The sequence below is a fragment of the Anoplophora glabripennis genome, unplaced genomic scaffold, assembly GCF_000390285.2.
Source record: "Anoplophora glabripennis isolate ALB-LARVAE unplaced genomic scaffold, Agla_2.0 scaffold205, whole genome shotgun sequence".
In the NCBI taxonomy this organism is placed as follows: domain Eukaryota; kingdom Metazoa; phylum Arthropoda; class Insecta; order Coleoptera; family Cerambycidae; genus Anoplophora; species Anoplophora glabripennis.
Genome location: NW_019416308.1, coordinates 767979 through 789263, shown reverse-complemented (window position 1 = coordinate 789263; position 21285 = coordinate 767979). Strand labels below are relative to the sequence as shown.

Genomic DNA, 21285 nt, shown 5'->3' with positions numbered 1-21285 from the left:
GGGAATGGAATAATGGGTTCATATTTGGTAGGGTTAATGCACTCACGATACTTCATGTATGTATGTATGACAGCAAAAAAAATCCAGGTCCGGACTGCAAAAATTGTTAATTTTTTGTGCAAGTCTAGAAAACAACACTCTGTATGTATTTTTTTGAAATTCCGATACGATATTCGGAAAGAGCATAAAAAAGTGATTTTAAAGACATGTTTCTTTTTTTTTACACTTTGGTGGTTATTTAAATAAGCTATTGAATATACGAGACTACGGCTTCTAAAACTAAATTATGTGAAGGACACATGATAAAAATGGTTTTGCAACTAAAATTAGCGAAGGCTTAATTGAGGGTAGATGTTATAAATAAGCATGCATATTTTAAACCTCATTTTCTTTAAATAATATGTATTCCAGGACTGCAAAATTTTAAATTTTTTTTGTAACTCTAGAAAACATCGCCCCATATGTATTTTTTTGGTAATCCCATACGATTATCGAAAAGAACATAAAAAGTAATCTCAGCGACATGTCTCTTTTTCTCGTTACACTTTGATGATTATTTAAATACGCATGATAAAAACACATGACAACAAATAAATTATAATCCGTCGATTTCGATTGCCATTGATACGTCGAGCAATTGGAAACTTGGGTAAACGAATAAGAAAATGTTGAGGGAGGCCACTTTGAAAATTTGCTATAAAATTAATTTGCCATTGTAAAGTACATTTAGACACCTATTATTTTTTGCAGTCTAAACAACAAATTGACCTTTGGTTGGAATTTTAACACATTAAATGGAATGATGAGGGTCTCTTACATACTACACATATGCTTTTGTAGTCTAGAAACATTTTTACACTAAGAAATTTTCAAGAATTTAACGGAACAATAACTGTCAAAACTAATATATTAAGTACATAAATGATTTCACCGAAGTATAGGTCTGATTCCACATATAAATTCTACATTTTGGTACACTATGTTTCATTTAACTATTAGTTTTATTGCATGACTCGAACATATATGTGAAATACCTTCTTCTACCGTCAACGTCCTGTCAAAATTTCACAATACCGATTAAATGTGCTCATGCCAGAACTTATATTTGATTTTTACAATTGTAGCATTGTTCTTTGATGTTCTGTGCAACTTAATTGTATAACATGAGTACATTTACATAATTGGATGAATATGCAAATTCCAATTATGTTATAACTTTGACAGCTGTGACGTTTTTCGTTTTTTACAATTTTTGTTACTTATTTTATCGAAATACATCCCTTATTTAAGTTCATGATAGTAGTATCTATCCTGCTATAAACTATTTTTAATATATCTCTTCTCAGACTGTATTTATTCGATATTCTTTTTTTGTATCGGTACCGTTAAATTAACATTCAGGATTTCCAAATCATACAAAACATAATAATATGTAAGAGACTGGTCTGCATCTGTATAATAGGAACCGACTCCAACATCTACCTTGGATGTCTTGATAAATATGTCAATCTGGGACCATTCCATATTGTGGTGGAGAGAGAAACAAGTATGGCAGCTTACAAGTATGGCAGTGGAAAGATCTTGTCAGAGCCTACTTTTGAGATGAAATTGCTAAATTCAACTTCCATAAGCCTTTCGAAACTCGAATAGGGATTCAGGGAGAAAAAGTGAAGCCTGGTATGCTTTACGGATGCTTTGAAGACAGACAGTGGAAAAGGTGCTAGGGTAGTAAGACTGAGGCCCATGTTTTGCAGAAACTATTATAACCTGGCAGTATTGCCTACAGTATTCCAAGATGAAATTTTTAGAAATAATGCCTGCTTAATGAAGAATTTATGGAGCTGTGTAGCCACACAGAAAAGCTAATCTATGTATTCTGAGCTAGTTATGTTGCCATAGATTCCAACAAGGTGTGTTCTAAACTTGTTTGGGATTATTTGCAAGTGCTAACAACAAATGAATTGTTGATATGAGTAAGATCAGACTCGGAGAAATCGCCAACATCTTTATAACATGAAACTAGTAAATAACTGAATTTGCCAAGGTTGCGACTGGGGAAAGGAGTCAACGTTACATATCGAGGTTATGAATAAGAGACTGAGACTATTTGATAAGCAATTCTTAAATGCAATGGAATTAAAAGGATATATTTCCGTTTAATTCCATTGCATAGCATACTTTTTAATTTTGTACAAAGGATAAGTCTGTTAGATGAATAAACATACGGTGAATATTGATCCACGGGTAAAGGAAAGAAAAAAGTAAGGAGTCGAGAGTGGGTTGACGTGTTTTATATTCGCTCTTGCTTTTGGCGCCTTTTCTGTAGAAAATTGTGAGTTTATTAATTTCAATTATTGAACTATTGTGTGGTAGCAGTTAGTATTGGCACCGTGTTTTTGCAAATGTGATTCAACCCAAGATCGTCGCAAATCAACAGCTATTTCTTGTACCGGTTTTTGCGGGAAGTCTTATCATGTAGCATGTTGTGGTATTCCTTCCGAAATTTTAAAGTACATGAAAACTTCTGGACTCTGCTGGTACTGTGAGAGCTGCAACAAAATAAAATTGGATTTTGAAAATGTCATTAAGACCCAGGTGGAGATCAAACTGCAAGAGACAATGAATAATATTAGCAACTTATTTGAATGTGCTAGAGATGAAATTCTAACAATAGCAAAGGATAAATTATCTAAACTGCCCGAGTTTTCTAATGTAAAAGAAACAGTGGGTTTATTTTCTCAGGTGGTTAACAACAATTCCATGGTGATCATCAAGCCCAAAAAATTTGAACAACCCAATGCCCAAACCAAAAATGATTTAATGAATACCGTCAATCCTGTTGACTTGAATATCCAGGTTGCTAAAGTAAAAAATTTAAGTCAAGGGGGAATTTTAATTGGTTGTAGTGACTCCAATGATGCCAATAAATTTAAACAAATGGCAAAACAAAAACTATCAGCCAATTATGATATCAAGGAGGTAATTTTAAAGTAAAAATTGTTGGCATGATCGAGAAATATTCCAATGAAAATTTGGTGAAATTTATTAAACATCAAAATGAAATATTTTCAAAAAGTAGTGAGTGTAGTATTTTTAAGATATGGTCAACTAAGAAAAATAACAAATTATACCAAGCGATTTTAGATCTCGATGGTGAATCTTATTGCAAGATTTTGAAGCAAGGTTACTTATTCGTTAACTATGACTTTTGCAAGGTATATGATGCGATACAGTTACAAATCTGTTTTAAATGTAGTGGACTGAATCACTACGAAAAGTCGTGCGCTAGTAAGATACTGGTTTGCCCTAAGTGTTCTAACGCACATAATATTAAAGACTGTCATGTAGATGCGGTTCCTAAATGTATTAACTGTGTCAAAGCAAAGATATCTGATTGTAACCATTTTGTGTGGGATAGTGAGATTTGCACTGTCTATAAGAGAAAATTGATTCATTATAAAAATTCATTATTTAGTAACAATTAGCAATTACTGCACGGTAAGCTTGAACTTTCCAATTATTTCATATGTACTACCAGAATGTTCGTGGTTTAAAATCGAAAACACATGAATTTTTTAATAATACATCTGCATGTCCTTTTCATTTAATTGCGTTAAGTGAAACATGGCTTGACTCAGGGGTGTGAGACTCTGAATTATTTTCCNAGTTTTTTGCGAAAAATAGTTAATGTAATCCTAAAAATATGGTTGTTAGTACATTGGATTCGGAATTATATTCTGAGAAAGAAGTATTTTTTTATTTATCCGCAATTAAAAATAGCAATTGTTATAAACAAAAAACGAAGAGAAAAAAGGGAGTCTCCGTTTTTTAGCTATAACTAAAAAAATATTGAAGATAGCTGAAATTTCAAAAAAGATCCTGAAAGAGGAGAAAATTTCAGTAAAATAAGTCCCGACTCCCGGAATTGTAGCTCCATTATTTATAATTTTAATTTGACGTTGAAAATATGGCTCCGCGTGGCGGTTTCCGCGTCGTCGCGTCGTCGCGTCGCCGCCAAGCAAAGTGTGCAACACAAAATAATTTTTTACAGGCTTTTAGACTTGGTACTGAGCAGATTGCATATAATGTCAATAAATCTGAAAATTATCTGATTATTGAGGATGCACATCATCCTCCATTAGATCTACCTTTTGTTTATAATTTTAAACAAAGAGTATGTTATAACCAAGCAAATCCCTCCTTCAATTTCAAAAAAGCTAACTTTAATGCACTATATCATGAATCATGATCTATCTAGTATTGATTGGTCTTATTTATCTGATTACACAGATGTAAATGAGGTATGTCCTGAGTTTTACGAAAAATTACATACAATTTTCCTTCAAAGTGTTCCCCAAACAATCAGAATAAATTCAACGTATCCTCCGTGGTTTAACAGAACCATAATAAATAACATTAAACTAAAATCGCGACTGTGGCGTCAGTTTAAGACCACAGGAAATATAACTTGTCTTAATGAATTCAGAGCTTTACGTTCGCAGATTAAAAGGGATATTGATATTCCACACAAAGAATATGTTTTAAATGCGGAATCGCACATTAAATCTAATCCTGGTAATTTTTGGTCTTTTTTACATAACTCAAAAAACACCTCAAGTATACATAACTCAATGAATTATCATAATAGGGTTATTAATGATACAGATGGTATAGTAGATGCATTTGCTCACTTTTTTCAGTCTACATTTATTCGTTCATCTGTGTTTGATGAATCTAAGCTAGATTTTATATACAACAATGTGTCATCACTTAATATACCAGAGATTTCAGAGCAAGGTGTCTATAAGGTACTTAAAAGTTTCAAAAATAAATTAACAACGGATCCTGACGGAATTCCAGCTTTTTTACTAAATGACTGTGCACCTATACTTGCATTACCACTTAGCATTATTTTTAATTTATCTTTTAAATATGTCCCATTTACAAAACAGGAGACAGAATGAACATTGAAAATTATATACCTGTAGTTATTCTATGTAACTTTGGAAAACTGTTCGAAATGGTTATTTATGATATCCTTTGCTTCCATTCAAAAGCGCATATAACGAGCGTTCAAATAAAAACGTGATCGAAGTTGGCTCTGACACATTGGACGTAGGGAATAGCTTATAGCGACCAACTTAACCTCATTTCTCAACGAGCTGTATAGCAGCTCTCAGTTTCAATAACGTTAATGACTATATAACTTTATTTTAAAGAATAATCGTGATAACAATAACAAACAATTAAAGGAGCTGCGGAAAGTGTCCCCCTCCTTGTTATAACAATAAATTAAAGCAGCTGCTGAAAGTGTCCCCCTCCTTGTTCCAAGCACTTTTCACACCTGTTCCTCAAAGAATTAAATAACAATTTCTAAGATGCTCGGGGTATTGTTAATTTCACGAATCTTGTCTATAAGTCGAGCCTGCAGATGGTTTAAATCAGGAATAGGCAGTTCAAAAATAGTGTTTTTAAGGTAAGGCCACAAAAAGAAATCACACGGCGTAATATCACATGACCTCGGTGGAAATTCATGTTCAGCATTGAGACTTATTAGTCGATTTTGGAAAACTTCCCTCAACATATTCATCGTCTCGCCTGCCGTATGTGCCCTTGCGCCATCTTGTTGAAAGTAAAAGTTTGTAATTTCGTTTTCTTCCAGCTGGTTAACAAAAGGAGCGATAATTTCTTCTCTATACCTTTGCGCAGTAAGAGTACCATTAAAAAAAATAGGTCCATAAATCCTCCTTCGATTGAGAGCACACCAAACTCCAATTTTTTGAGCGTGTAGAGGGCCCTCGACAAAAAAGTTATCTGGTTTTTCAGAAGACCACATTCTCATATTCTGTGAGTTTACGTAACCACTTAAATGAAACCAGGCTTCATCAGAAAAAAAGGTGATATTATGAAGTTCACCGTAGTTGTTTAAAAACCATTCACAAAATACAGCCCGTCGCGGAAAATCAACTTCATGAAGTTCTTGCTGACAAGTTAAACGATAGGAGAACAAACGCAAATCTTTTTTTAACACTGTGTGGCAGGTACCGACTGATACTCCCACCATTTGTGATAAAACACGTACAGAAGTTCTTGGCGCATTGTCCATTATTTGTTGGACATTTTCTTTTAATTCTTCAGTCCGCTTTTTAGGTCGGCCGCTTCCTTCTTTTCTTGTTACACTGCCCGTTTCACGAAAAACATTAACACAACGCTGAACTGCACTTTGAAAAATTTTGTACTCAACAACGCCGGGAAATTGATTTTGAAATTCTATGAAACATTCCTCAATAGAATATTTCCATATTCCATCAATCTTGCGTCCATTTATAAAGTAGGACTCTATGATAAACACTTTTTGTTCTTGAGAAAACACCATTTTAAACGCTTTTTAAAACGAAAATATTCAAATTGATAACGGCGATATAGCGCTTTGACAGATGACGTTTAAGTTCATTTGCTATACGCTACGCCCTACGTCCAAATTTTCAGAACCAACTTGACCACGTTTTTATTTGAACGCTCGTTATCTTATTCACAACATGGTTTTATTTATGGAAGATCAACAACAACAAATCTTGTTACTATCACTAACTTCATAGCTAATTCTTTGGATAAGAATGGGCAAATGGATGTTATATATATATAGATTTATCGAAATCTTTTGACAAACTTGATCATGGGCTATTGTTACATAAATTATCAAGCTTGGGATTAATAACAAATTTTCTTAGTTCTTTTAATTCTTATTTAAGCAATAGAATTCTCAATGTTCAATATCAGAGCTATAAATCAATTGACGTCTTGGCGACATCTGGAGTTCCGCAGGGATCGGTACTTGGGCCTCTCTTATTTATTATATTTATAAATGGTATATTTACAGACATTCAGACACATACCCTCTTATATGCTGACGACATGAAGCTATTTGCATCTAATGAATCATTACAAGATTGTTATCGTTTACAACAAGAATTGTCGAAAATAAATATATGGTGCCAAAATAATAAGTTGTCATTGAATATCTCCAAGTGCAACGTTATGAGTTTTACCAGAAAAAAAGTTCAATTCGACTATAATATAAATAGTGTTATTTTAAATAGATGCACACAATTTAAAGATCTAGGTGTTATCTTTGATGCAAAATTGATTTTTGTTCCCCGTATTGATTATATTATATTATATCCTACAAGAATTTGGGTTTTATTATGAGGAATTCGCGATATATTAGGGATGTTTCTACCCTTAAATTACTCTTTAATGCATTTGTCGGGCCGAAGATAGAATACGCTTCCGTTATCTGGAATCCTCAATATGAGGTTCACATGTTTGGAGAAGGTTCAGCGAAAATTTGTCAAATATCTCAGTTTTCGAATTGATCATGCTTACCCACCTCAGGGTATTCCGCAGTTAGAACTGCTAAATAGATTTAACTTTAAAGAGTTGGTCTTGCGTCGGGTCTATTTTTCCATACTTTTTCTGTATAAACTGTTGTCTCGTATATAGATTGCCCTGACATTTTGTGTAGTATTTACTTTAATGTTCCTGGTGTTCGAACTCGCTCAAATGTATTATTTTATTTGTCAACTCCGAGAACAAATGTTCTTAAACATTCTCCAATTTATCAAATGTGTACATATTATTTATGTAAATGATTATAGTACCAAATTTGATATTTTAAACTGTACCGTCAGTAATCGTTTATTGTTTCTCCTGCCCTTTAATTGGATTTGTTTCTGTCTGGGCAGCTGTACTTTAAATAAATAAATAATAATTTTGCCATATTTATATACTGTACAGGAAATGACATTATAAAAAATAACGTACGCAACCGCAGAAACGTAAATTTGCTATGAAATTTAATATTCCGGGAATAAATCATTAGTAGGTGAACTGACAAAGCGGACATTAATGCCGACATTTCCGACCAATTAATTAATTGATTGATACTAACGTATAGGATCCAAATAGGTGATAATACAAAATGAGAGGAAGGAGTAATTAAAGAGAATGTAATTAAGTGCTTTAACGGTACATAGGTACAAATAGTAGGTATAAATGTCACGTATTAAAAATCTGTTTTCTTTTTATAAGTCAAGTAAGTTTACAAGAGAATTTTTAAAATGTTTAGTTTATTGTTAATTATTTCATTTTATTATGATTTAACAAGATCAAGCTGAACATTTAAAGTGTTGGTAAGTAAAATTTAAAATATCTAGCTATATTTCGTTGTGAATAAACTGAACTAAAATATTCTACTATTCATTTCTGTTCTTTACACGTTATTTCAAAAACAAAATATTCGGAAAATATATAGACAGCAATATTGCAATTCGCTGGTCATAATGAGAAGAATATTTTGTAGACATCGGTTCATATGAATTGTTTTTCTTATTTTGCAATAACATCTATTCAAGAACAAAAATCAAATTGAAGAAATAAAAATTTTTTTTTGGAGGTTAATCTTATCCTTAATACGATAGTTGACAATTACAAAATTATTTTAATAAGACATAGAAGACTTTTTATTTGTTATTCTAACACCAAGGAATATGTGAACTAAAAAAATAAAAAAAAGTATTTTAGTACATATGTCACCATAAAACTGTATCTTGGTAATATTTCTTTTACGATATTTTCAAGATTGTTTTGCTTCAGTATAGGAGCTTTCTTTTATTAGATAATTTTAAATTTGGAATACCAACGTCTTGAAAAATCTTGTCACGAATAAAAAAGTCCATGCCTTTTAAAATTATGAACTATAGTTATTTGATGAATTTCTGATAAAATAGAAGCTGCACTATAACTAAATTTTCATTGTCTTTAAATAGAGCTAATTTGTGTTTTATGACATCAGCAGTGATGATTGTACAAAGTGGGCTAAATTTAACACTTTTCTTGTATTTTTGGAAAAGATAGTAAATAAGTAATTATTGATGATGTTACGGGCACGCTTTTCAAACAAAATGGCGAATACTGCATCTTGATATCATGATTTGTTTAAGAAATACGGAATGGTTTTGTGTTTTTGCGGAAGCCGAATATGAAAATTTATTTGGTCATGCACTGTAACTCATTAATAGACATCTGAAACTTTGTGGTGACAATCAAATAAATAAACAGTAGTAATCTATATTAAGCTAGTAAGCGACAATAATACGCATTCTAGTAGCAGAAATAGGCTGAATCCATGGACAGGCCCTATGCCGCTTTATGCTCACGATACACAATGCTACTGACTGCCACAAAAACACGTGCCATACAAAGCGTCAAACTCATTCACACTCATAAACGACAATGAAAAGCACGGCCAACGTCCCTCAACAAAAAACGTGGATTGTTCACCGGCACACCAGGCCGACTGGACAGGCCGCTAGATACATATCGAATAAATTGATCGATGGGAAGCTTCAGATCAGAGGCCCACATTTACCTGTTATTGTACAATAACGTGGACAGTGGGATTACTAAAATGTGAAGTAGTTGATGCTTAGCCACCATTAGTAAAAATAGCATCTATTAAAAACTTCGACTATTTTAGATACGCGCCTGTAACCTCGGTAAATATTGAATGATCATTTTTTGAAATGGATATTTACCGATTGCGACGATTAACCGCGGAACACTAAGACAACTGTTAATTATTTTCTACAGTTGGTTTCCTTATGAGAAAGAAATTATTATTTTGTCAACTCTTGCTAGTACTTATATTATTACCTATACCTACATATTTTATGGTAAGTTCCATTTGAAGCGTTTAATGTTTAATGTTAAAAAATAATGCCTCTTTTTGTTTCGTACTGTTATGCAAATACATATACTCGTATATTCTTATAACGTAAAGAATGCAATGGTTGTGTCACTTTTTGTTTGAATAAAATTACATAAAAGATATTCCGGGCTAATCGAACCCTGTACCACATTGCAGTCGCTCTAACACTTCCAATCTCTACTTGCTAAACATTTTTTCAGTGTTGTCATTGTATAAAGCTAGTTGCTGCATCCGTTGCATTAAGTTCGTGATATTGACGACCATCTATCCTTGAGTAGCAATTAATGGTATAATTTTGTTTATTAATTAATAAACTATAACAATTTTTATCACATAATAAACCAATAACCAAAACATAAAAATAAAAATTAACAAAGGGTGATAAAAATTATTATAGCTGTCAGATCCGGTTTTAGAATAGTTAGTGAAAAGATATTTTATCCGAAATAAATAACACTTACTCCTGACATTAAATTTATACTTTTTACAGTCACATTCCTATACACAGATTAAAAATAACAATGGAGTGTCACATATATTATGTTGTTTTAATGTCCAAAATAAACGAGTTTAAACCTTCTTTACATGCAAATTTAGATTAACAAGTGTTAAATCCTATATGCAATTATAGTGGAACTTAAAAATAATGACCGTAACGAGTTATTCGTCAAAAAAGTTCCATGTTTAAATATGTATGAAGTTGAAACTTATTTGGAATACAGTGTAAAACAAAATTTTTGCTAAACTGCAGGAGTTTTCATGTCTACATAATGTTGTGATATATGGACACTTATAAAGTTTCTGAATATCATTAGTATTAACTAACGAAATGTTGCCCACAAACTCATGCTAATATTTTGTGCAGGTCCTACATTACCATATTTTTACACAGAGCTATATGTAAAGGACTTATTATTTATTGCATTTGTTAGTTCTACATTAAAATATTTCATACGAAAATACTTGAGTAGGTACCTTGTCAGAGAACTGTTAATTTCTTCAGACTAATACACTTCCAAAAAGAGTTTGAATCTCTAGAAGAATTTTTCAATTAATGAATATTTTAATTGTCTTTGTCACATTATGCAGCAGCTACATTTGGAACCAAGTTTTCCCCAAAGTACTCAATGGAGTTCTTAGTGTCAGTATTTCTCAATGCAGCAAATGTCTTTAAATAAATGTGAAATAGTTTTTAAATATCAACATTGTGTAATAGTTTTATACCACTGATTTATTGGACAAAAATAATCCAAATAATCTATTTCCTGAATATATATGACATAGAAGTGTAACTTTTTTCAAGTATAACTTTTGACTGCTTGATGTATACAAAGGATATTTACTGTTGAGCGTGAGTATCATGGTTACCGTCTACAAATTGAGAAAATTTACAAAAGAGACGGGAGATGACGTGAGTAAAAAGAGATCATCAGTTATGCCTAGTAGCTGTAGTAAACTCTGAACTACAATTCAACAAAAAATGGAGTAAAATTTCATTTTGGGTGACAAATATTTCGTACTGGATATAAAGTTCCTTGCAGAGGAAATGACGCTATCCCTTACAAAATCGCCGTAAGTTAAATGAGGGATATAAAATGCTTCCTTGAAATTTTGAAATATAGCGAAAGTCTAGAAATATATGTTTTCATATAAAATGTGGGGCGATCAAGAACTGACTTCACATATCCGTTTTTGAAAGTAGGGAACTATATTTACACAACTGTTAATACAAAGTATCCCACCGCGAGCCAAGCAATCGATAAAGACAATGACGCTTTACAGTTAATGGATAGCTACATTCGCAAAGTCGTGCAGGATCACGTTTGCCTTTGGATGCATGAAATATACAATCTTTTCTGTTCTTATAAGTTAAATATTTATATAACCAACTATTTCTAACACACAGAAAATTATATTTCCACAAAATAAATGCAATACTTTCTATGTGGAACTTCTATGTAATAATAAACGAAAAACACCCTGGCCATTTGCCACCCTCGATGCTGCTACCATGGTGCAATCTATATTTGTGCCATGGCTGCTACTATGTATATTTTAGAAATGATAATATAAGTTTATTGAACTTTCACAATTATCTTCCTTATATACAAACATGTACAGATAAGATAGGCCGCCTCTTAAAAAAGCACTATACACTGTAAAAAAATCAGCGTGAGTGAAAGCAATAAAGGTTCGGAGTGAACTCATTGAATGAAATTATTGAGTACGTTTTCACTCAATATTGGGCATTTTGACAATTTTACTCATTAGAGATTATAATTAATTTCAACACTGTATATCCTAATTAATCATTTATGAGTGATTTATTTTTCCACTGAATATTTAGTTAATTAAAAACCAAGTTTGAGTAAAAAATTACTCAATAATTATTATTATTAATTGAGTGAAATTTGAGTGAACATTTTTTACAGTGTAATAATTAATAAAGTGTACATCTTAAAGAAGATAGCCTTTTCCAAAACAGCGACGTACTCGAAAGACCGGGTATATGCAGGCTGTATATATAGGTATATTGAAACAGGGAGACATGTTAGTACCAGGTAAGAGAATTACAATGTCATCTAGAGAAAAAAAAGGTGAAAAATTAGTAGTTGCGGAACACAGGACAGAGTGATAAATCTAAGTAATACCAAAATTATACACTGAAAGAAATGCGTTTTATTCTTTATTAGAATTCTATATACCATTATAACACCATTGTATACTATATGTGACAGTTAAACAGGTGAATATTGGATATAAAACGCGTATTGCTAGCACAGTTGTATAGTGACTATAAACCTTATTCTTTATTAAATTATTGTATAACTAGTATACAACGTTTTTTATACCCTTTACGAAATAATGTTATTTACACCGTTATTAAAGTGTTCCATATCGTTATTAGAACATCTAGTACTGGTTATAAGTTTTATAATAATAAATGTATTAAACTGTTGTATACTTTGTATGAGTTAAAAACATATGTCATTAAGTTTTCAGAAATTTTATTGGATAACTGTAATTACAAGCTAAGGTTCTAATGTAAACATACATAAAACATACTTTTATGAAAAATGATGACAAATCGCTCCCAAAACTGTCCAGTTTATTTTCTTAGCAATGATGCACCCGTATTTTCTTGTACTACATAAGAATTTGCACTATAACTCTTCCCACAAAACATGTGCATATACTGTCCATTTTCATCAAACTAGACGTGGTAAGTTGATGCACAGCGGACTGTCGGAAATTTTACGATTGTTGTTTTTTCTCTTCTTGAGTAAAGATTATAAAGACGTTGTGGTTTTGTGTGTTTATTTTGACAATGATTGAACATCTATGCACAATAAAAGTGGACTGTATAAGATAGTTGAGTACCGTACCGTTCTGCTTCATGCCTAGCATGCTACCAGGGCCCGAGAACTTATACTTGAAAATATGGGGACATTGGGAACCACGTGACTTGAGATGGATATACAAGTTGGGGAAAGAGTCTATAGATGTCGCCACAAAGATTTTGTAGAATAAGTTTTGACAATTCTAATTATGAATCATTTCATGTCATTCTTGATCATGTTTATTGTTTATTGTTGGTTAGGTTTGGCGAGTGTTGGTGTGTGTTTTATTTGTGTTTTTAGGTGTTTTATTAGATATTTCATTCACATTTATTTATATAACATAATAATGTCTGATCATCATATAATCACATTTTTTTATTAATCAGAAAATGTTGTTTTTTTGTTTTTTTTTTAATAAAAAATGTGATCAGAGGTAGGTAGTTTTTTTTATGGATATCAACACAACGACAAATTTAAAGTTGCATAATAAATCTCTATTACAAGAATTAATCAAAGATTGGTTTAGTAAAATTATTTACTTGTAATATTTTTTTATTCACCGTGAAAGCTAATACAATATAGAAAGCACTGAAACTCTATAATCATTTTTACTCTTTTTTTTTCAAAATATGTACTAAAATTTGAAATTTTTTCAACATTTTAAAAAGTTACAGTATCAAAATTATTTCTTATTTTAAGTAGGAAGACTATTAGAGCATTTAAAAGTGTCTTTAATGCTTGAGTGATTTTAATGCTTTTTATCAAATGTACTTATTTTCTCATGGTGACAAAAAAAATTATCTACGTGAAAATTATTTTACAAAATCAATTTCTGAGTGATCTGTGTAGGGTGAGATTTGTTATGTAATTTTAAATTTAGCGGCGGCAGAATACCTAAAACAAATATTGAGTAGGTAGGTATATAGTTGTAGAGCGTACAACTAGATGGCGCTTGCATCTTTTACTGGCTAAAGGTAATTTAACTCACTGTATTACCGATAATTCCTAGAAAAGGAAAGCAATAGAAGTTGGAGAAAGTGTCAACAGTTAGCGCTGTTAATGACCACGAAATCTGTTCAAGTTTCCTATCTATAGTATCATTTATCTAGGCATGCTACTGAAATCTTAGAAGGGATGAGCTCGTGCGGCGAACCTTAAATCAGCGGCTGGAATAGCCAGATTTCTTATTGAATCGGCGCACTTCGCTCTCGGGTCTGACATATGATTATTATTACAAGACTATGAATATAACTTAACAACGATCATCACCGATTATGCACCGAGAGGTGACGATCACTTAACCATTATAAGATGTGTTTTACACGTTAAAAACGGAAACATATTCAGTATAAGAACGAATAATTCTGTTAATACAATTGTTATATACAAATTCGGATACTAGTCTTTATACAACAAATCTTCCCTACTATACAACTGGAATATAAAGTCTATAACACCTAATAATGTATAAGTAATTCATTATAACCTTTATTTCATAGATGCATAAGGTGTATTAAGCACCTTCCAGTTAAACTGATTGAATAATGAGTATGGAGATGATTGCTTTTTTTTAATAATAGTTGTATATTGGTTATAAAAGTTTTAATATGCGCTATACACATTATTCTAGATAAACAGTTTAATAAGCCCATTTCTTTCAGTGTAGGAAGACGAAAAATATTTACAGAAAGCAACAAAACAGACCTAGAACTACCTAGGATTTAGAAACCACTCACCTGAGAAGTCAAAGATTGGAACTTCACGGTCCAGTGACGTCAGTCCATAGACCGAAATGATATGGACTGGTACACACAGCAAATATAATTACCGGCTAGAAGATTTGGTATACAGTTTTTTCTGAAGTTGAAACGTTGAAAAATCTGGACAGATGACTAATACAAGTATATTTGGCAAGTACTTTAAAGTTTTGGGAATGGATTTGCTTATATGTTCGTATGATAAGAAAATTAAAGAAAATTTAAGAGTTATCCAGAGTAACAGGAGGTTAGAATTAAGAAGCTGCAACGGCTAAATAGAGTTTCGCAAAACAAGTGTGTTTTTTGTCCTTTATATTCGGGATAGATAATTTGGGTTAAATGATGCAGATGATTTTGCAATATCGATGTTCTTTAAAATAGATATATTTTCTATGATCCTTTCAAAAGCGCTTACGAACAATGAAAACAAAAATAACTTTTTATTGATGGAATTTAATAGATCAAATGCTTCAGTTTTATGATACTTGTACAGAGTGAATCAAACTCAATTGAACTTGGAGTTATCTCGAAAATTGTGAGAAATAAGAAAGAATTGATCCTACTCCAGAATTTAGGAAAAAAGTCATAACCTGCTACCTGTTTCTGTTTCAGAGTCACAAACACCGGATCGAAAACTTGTAAGGTACTTTTTTTTAGTAGAAAATAATGATGTATAAAAAAGTTATAAGTTTATTCATTTTTGAGTTTGGGATAAAACTTGTCCCCAAATTTCACCGAATTTGATTGACTATGTACAGCCTATAAGAACAACTGCAATACGCGTGAAAGTTTTGTGTTCATTTAAACATGTTCACTTCCATTACCCATTTCTCTCATACTCAATGCGTCGTCCCACGCACAGGATATAGTATAGATTGCTAAATCTCAGTTTCAGTTTAGTCTTATGTTCGAAAAATTAATAGTACCTACCCATTGTTAATGCATATATTTGTTGCAAACATAGCTTCGTCGAACTAATATTTCAAAAATAGCAATGAATCTATAAAAATAATAAAGTTAGTCATGCAAAGGGATAAAGTAGCTAATGATAAAAATAATAAAAAAATTAAACGACCCCACGACTACAATTTTCCCATAGAATACTGTGGTATACTAGGTTGTCCTCTCAGTTTCATATTTTCTGAGAAATTACTAATTTCTTACTAAATTACTAAGTATTAGATACAGTGGAACAGTTATTATGTTGCAATATTTATAATTTTAAGATGTACTATTATTACTAAAAGCGTATACTGAAAATGTATGCTTTTATTAAAATATTAAACTAAAAAAATATGTACGCATGGTTTTCGAAAAATTCGTATAAAAACCCTATCAACTTTTTTTATCTCTTACAACAATCGAAAAATCAGTCAAATTTCATAAACCCTCTCTATATCTAAAGCAAATCTTTTTGGTCAAGGCTTTGCATCAACAAATTTAGCTCAGAAAAAAGAGCACGGATATTAATCTCCTTTTTCTATGACTGTTTAGCCCGTTTAGCCAATCAAAATAACCCTGTACATTAGAAAAAATTGTTTGAGTTTTTTAATTAATGTGTTCATGTTTTAATCATGTCTTTGTGGTAAAGCTAGGTACCAAGTTCTTAACAGTTTTAGAGATATTTCGTATAAATAGATAATTCCTTAATATTTTCAATTTTTCAATTTTATTTTTACTCACGTGGTATTAAACAACAACCAACGAAAAAATTAAAATCACAGCTTACTCACATTTTTCATCTTAGTGCCGAATATTTTAATTATTTACATTAAAGTAAATCAAATAAAACATAAATAAACTAAAGTTAAAACTGTCACATATTCACTAAAGTTAATTATACCAGTGGAGTTAATTTTAAATTTCAAAATTTAAGAAACAAATCAGCATCATGCAACTGTACCTAAGGGGAAATATATTAATAATAGCTGCTTGCCATGCAAAGAGAATACGACATACCCATATTCTCTTGAACATCACAGATGTCATAAATTGTGTTTCTCGCAAAGGACTTGTTGCAGTTCCTGCTATTTGTATCACTTCTGTGACATTATGAGAACAAAGTAACATATCTTTTGTCAGGAAATAATGCAATGCCGTCTCTTTATCCGATGAGAAATAACGGTTTCATATATTGTCAAAATAACAGGATGATTCTAAAATACGTGGACAGCACAAGGCCAGAGATTAATTGAATCAGCACCTATATACAAATACATACACTTACAAATAAAAATTTTTCATATTTTTAAAAGTCATTCTAGACTTTTTAATTGGTATGAATCTTTAATTATTTGCGTATATCAGTGATTGTTGAACTGTGTGTTTTTTCTTTGGGCCTAGGGGCCTACACTCCTTTAGCTACTTCCTCCAGTACGTTTACGGGTGAATTTTCTTTTTCAACTACAGATATCAAAATTTCATATGTCATTTTCTTATTTTAGACCTTATTTTACTAATATGTACTAGACTCAAATAAATAAAGATGCATACCTAATAGAAAGTCTCTACTTCAAGCTGTTTTAAAGTTACATGAAAAAATATTTTGTGAAGGCTATATTTTTACTTTTGTATATACACCTAAGAGGAATGCTTCTGTAACTCTGCAACTGTAAAATTTATTAAAAAAAATGGTTATAATAAAAGTCGCCTGTAATCATATGGCCCATGTATAGTAAATATTTTTAGCATTACAGGGTGTTCCATTTCGCGTGGGCGCTACATAACTTTGTTATTTTGAATGGAACACCCTGTATATTCTTGAATTTTTGAATTCCTTGGTTAATATTAGGTAGAGTTTATTAAATGTACAAGGTGTTTAAAACTTACCGTTTTCGAGATAATCAGTTGTCTTTGAAAAAAATCACAATTTCAGCTCTCTAAAAAAGGCGGCTAGATAGCGTCTAAACCATAAGAGCTAGAAACCTGCAGTTTTTACAATTCATTTTGGCATAAATTACTCTATCTTGTCATCTGTTAGCAAAACGTGTACGTTATTCAGACTCGGAAATACTAAGACCTACATTTAATAATCTTACGAGTTGAAAAACTGATATAAGATTGTCCATACTTATCTTCAGTTTTCCAGAAAAATCAAGTTCTTTTCTAAAGTCCGAAAAAGTAACTATGTGACGGCGTCAAGAAGGCCTTGCAAAACCATTTTTCTCTCACATTTTATCAAGCCTAGGACTGCCAGTGTACTGGCATAATTAAAAACAGGTTTGATAAACAAAAGTAAACCACTAACAACAATTAAAACAAAACGCAAAACGAAACATACAGAAACTCGGGACACAAGAAGAAGAATACTCAGACTGCTGATTTACATGAATTGCTGGAAGTATCCTCCATTTTGAATAATACACAAACGAATTCGGTTTTTAAAAGACTGTTCGACATTGGTCAGCATGTCTGGCGTAATTTATTGAAATGCTACTGTAATGCGCTGCCACATATCTTCCGTGGTAGTTGGTAGTGTAACGTAAAGTTTGCTTTTTATAAATCGCCATAAAAAGAAGTCGCAACTTGTCATATTTGGACACCTTGAAGGCCAACTCACTGGTCCGCAGCGGTATTGTAAGGTAGAGCACCGTCATGTTGCATCTACATTCTTCGAAGTGTAGCTAAAGGAATGTCGCCTAACAAATCTTCTAGAGTGTTTATTAAAAAGTTTTAAAAAAACTGCTCCAGTTAGATGCTGGTCAAAAAAGAATGGTCCAATGACATGGGTTCCCAAAATTGCTCCCCAACGTTCAAACGTTGGCTATAAGTTCTTCGGAATCGGTGAGAATTTACTGTGTTATAATAATGGCAATTGTGACTATTAACGTTCATTTTTATGAAAAGTAGCCTCATCGGATAACATGACATTAAAAAAATCATCATCTTGATTTAACGTCTCAAGTTCCCTCTGACAAAACTCCAGTCTCCGCTGAAAGTCTACTTTTAGTAACTTTTGGTTTAATTGGATGCGATAAGGATGTGCTGTGATGTGCTTTTGTAAAATCCTATGTATCGACGTTGTACTAGTACAATTGCAAGGCCTTCTTGACGCTGTTACATAGCTACTTTTTCGTACTTTAGAAAATAATTTGGTTTTTTTGGAAAACTGTTATATCAGTCGAAAGGGCATTCAATTTTGCATTCACACATTATACAGTTAATATGGGTCATTCCATTTGAAAAAAAAGTTTTTCAACTTGAAAGATTATTAAATGTAGGTCTCAGTATTTCCAAGTCTGAATAACATACACGTTTTACTCACAAATGACAAGAGAGTAATTTATTCCAAAGCGAACTGTGAAAACTGCAGGTTTCTAACTCTTCTCATTTCTCATTTAGAGAGCTGAAATCGTGACTTTTTTCAAAAACAACTGATTGTCTCGAAAACGGTAAGTTTTAAACACCATGTACATTTAATGAACTCTACCTAATATTAACCAAGGAATTCAAAAACGCAATAATATACAGGGTATTCCATTTAAAATAACAAAGTTATGTAGCGCCCAAGCGAAATGGAACACACTGTAAAGCTAAAAATATTTTCTGTACATGACTCACATTATTCCAGGCAACTTCTATTAAAACCATTTTTTTATAAATTTTACAGTTATAGAGTTACAGCAGAATCCCTCTTAAGTGGAAACACCCTGTATAGGCAGGTTGTTCTATTGTTTTCTTATTTTGACCTAAGGAATTAGTGTTTTTCATAATTTTTATCAATAAGTTAAAAGTTATATTCTAAAGCCTTATAATTAAAAAATTGAAATAACTAAAGACTGTTAGACATTATCCGGAGAATTGCTTTCCATTTCATATACAGATAAATTTCTGTATGGTTCAAAAACAAAAAAAATATTTGAGAATAAGAAATAAACTGAAGTTAGTATTTAATATTTTTTCCCACGCTTAGTTTCTTAAAGTCATACACTTTTCTGATAATATTTTAGTTAAAGTAGGTACATAATATCGAGGTTAGCTGCGAAAGGATTAAAACAAAACACTTACCATTGTATTTGTGCTCGCCGAGCTTGATCTGTGATTAACCCTAGAGGGATTAGCGGGGGAAGGGGACTGACTAGAAATCTTGTTTTCGGGAGGTCCTCCGCCATTCTTGACGCTTATCTCCAGATAACAATGAGACTCTAGGTGACTTTGAGCCCTCTTCTCTTCGTTCACTATCCTCCTGGCTGCTCGAAATATTTTATAATAAACTACCATCATCACAGTGAGCGGGATATAAAAACTACACATCGTCGCGTACAACTGGTAACCAAAGTCTTGCGAAACTAAACACACTTCGTTATTGCGCTCCCCATTTTCCTCGATTTCCGAATGTTCGTTTCCGATTATAAGTAAAGGTGGCAAAGAAATACAGGCCGCGAAGCACCACACTAGTATCACCCAGAGGATCATTCGTTTGGGAGTCCGCTTCACTCCATATTCTAAAGGCTTCGTTATTGCGTAGTATCGGTCCACGCTGATCATACACAAATTTAAAATCGAGGCCGTACAGCTGAGGACGTCGAAGCTCACCCATAAGTTGCATACGATTTCTCCAAATATCCATCTACCTTTTATTTCGTAGAACGTAGCCATGGGCATTACAAGAATAGCGACGCAGAGGTCACTCACGGCTAGACTCACGAGTAAATAGTTACACGGTCTACGCAGCTTTCTGACTAGACAAACAGCAACACACACTAGGATGTTACCCACTATTGTTCCGATAATAATTGCTATCAAAATTATAGTTATAATAATACTTTCGGCTTGATTGTATCCAGATTTGTTAACGTGCGTTTCATTATTGGAATCATTTGTGAACACTTGAGTAATATTGGCCGCCATACGAGAATTTAAACAAGCACAGTTCTTATCGGGGATGTCCCTTCTTAATCCTCATGCCAATTATTGTGTAAAGTTGACTTCACTCTGGCTGTAAATGAATACGTAAAGTTTGTTCCATTAAAAAGACCCTCGTCCGTCTAGGATTTACATTCATCTTAGTTCTAAAGTTAATATTTGCTGAGACCAGCTCGAGATCATAAGATTTTCTAACTTATTTTATAAACTTAACACCCAGCGAGTAGAAAGCACTTTCTTTACCAGTCTTCGGTGGTTATACAAGTTTCTCAAACCAATCACTTTCCAAAGTGGATCTCTGAAAAGAAAATTCAATTTGTTAATAAAGTTTCATACTAAATCAGAAGGATGGTGTAGTTTTATTTTAGAACTTTGGGATAAGGAATTTCTTTAGAACATTTATAAAACTGAAGCTTAATCTATATCATTATCAAAGTAAATAAAGATCTATGAGATAATGTCATACAAAAGCTAATTAGGTTAATACGGTTCTAGAGAAATCTTTTTAAAGCAGGGAGAATTATAATATAGATGTAAAAAAGTTAATCAAAGC

At 32.2% G+C, this 21285-nt stretch overlaps 1 protein-coding gene across 1 annotated transcript in view; it reads right to left on the bottom strand.

The window, feature by feature from the left end:
• LOC108906073 (5-hydroxytryptamine receptor 1-like) overlaps positions 1-20958 on the bottom strand; it is a 33272-nt gene extending 12314 nt beyond the window's left edge. Inside the window, exon 1 of the mRNA XM_023454013.1 lies at positions 19875-20958. Within this exon, the coding sequence (XP_023309781.1) occupies positions 19875-20717 (843 nt within the window). The 5' untranslated portion in view covers positions 20718-20958. The remainder of the gene's footprint in view (positions 1-19874) is intronic.
• Between the last annotated feature and the right edge of the window lie 327 nt (positions 20959-21285).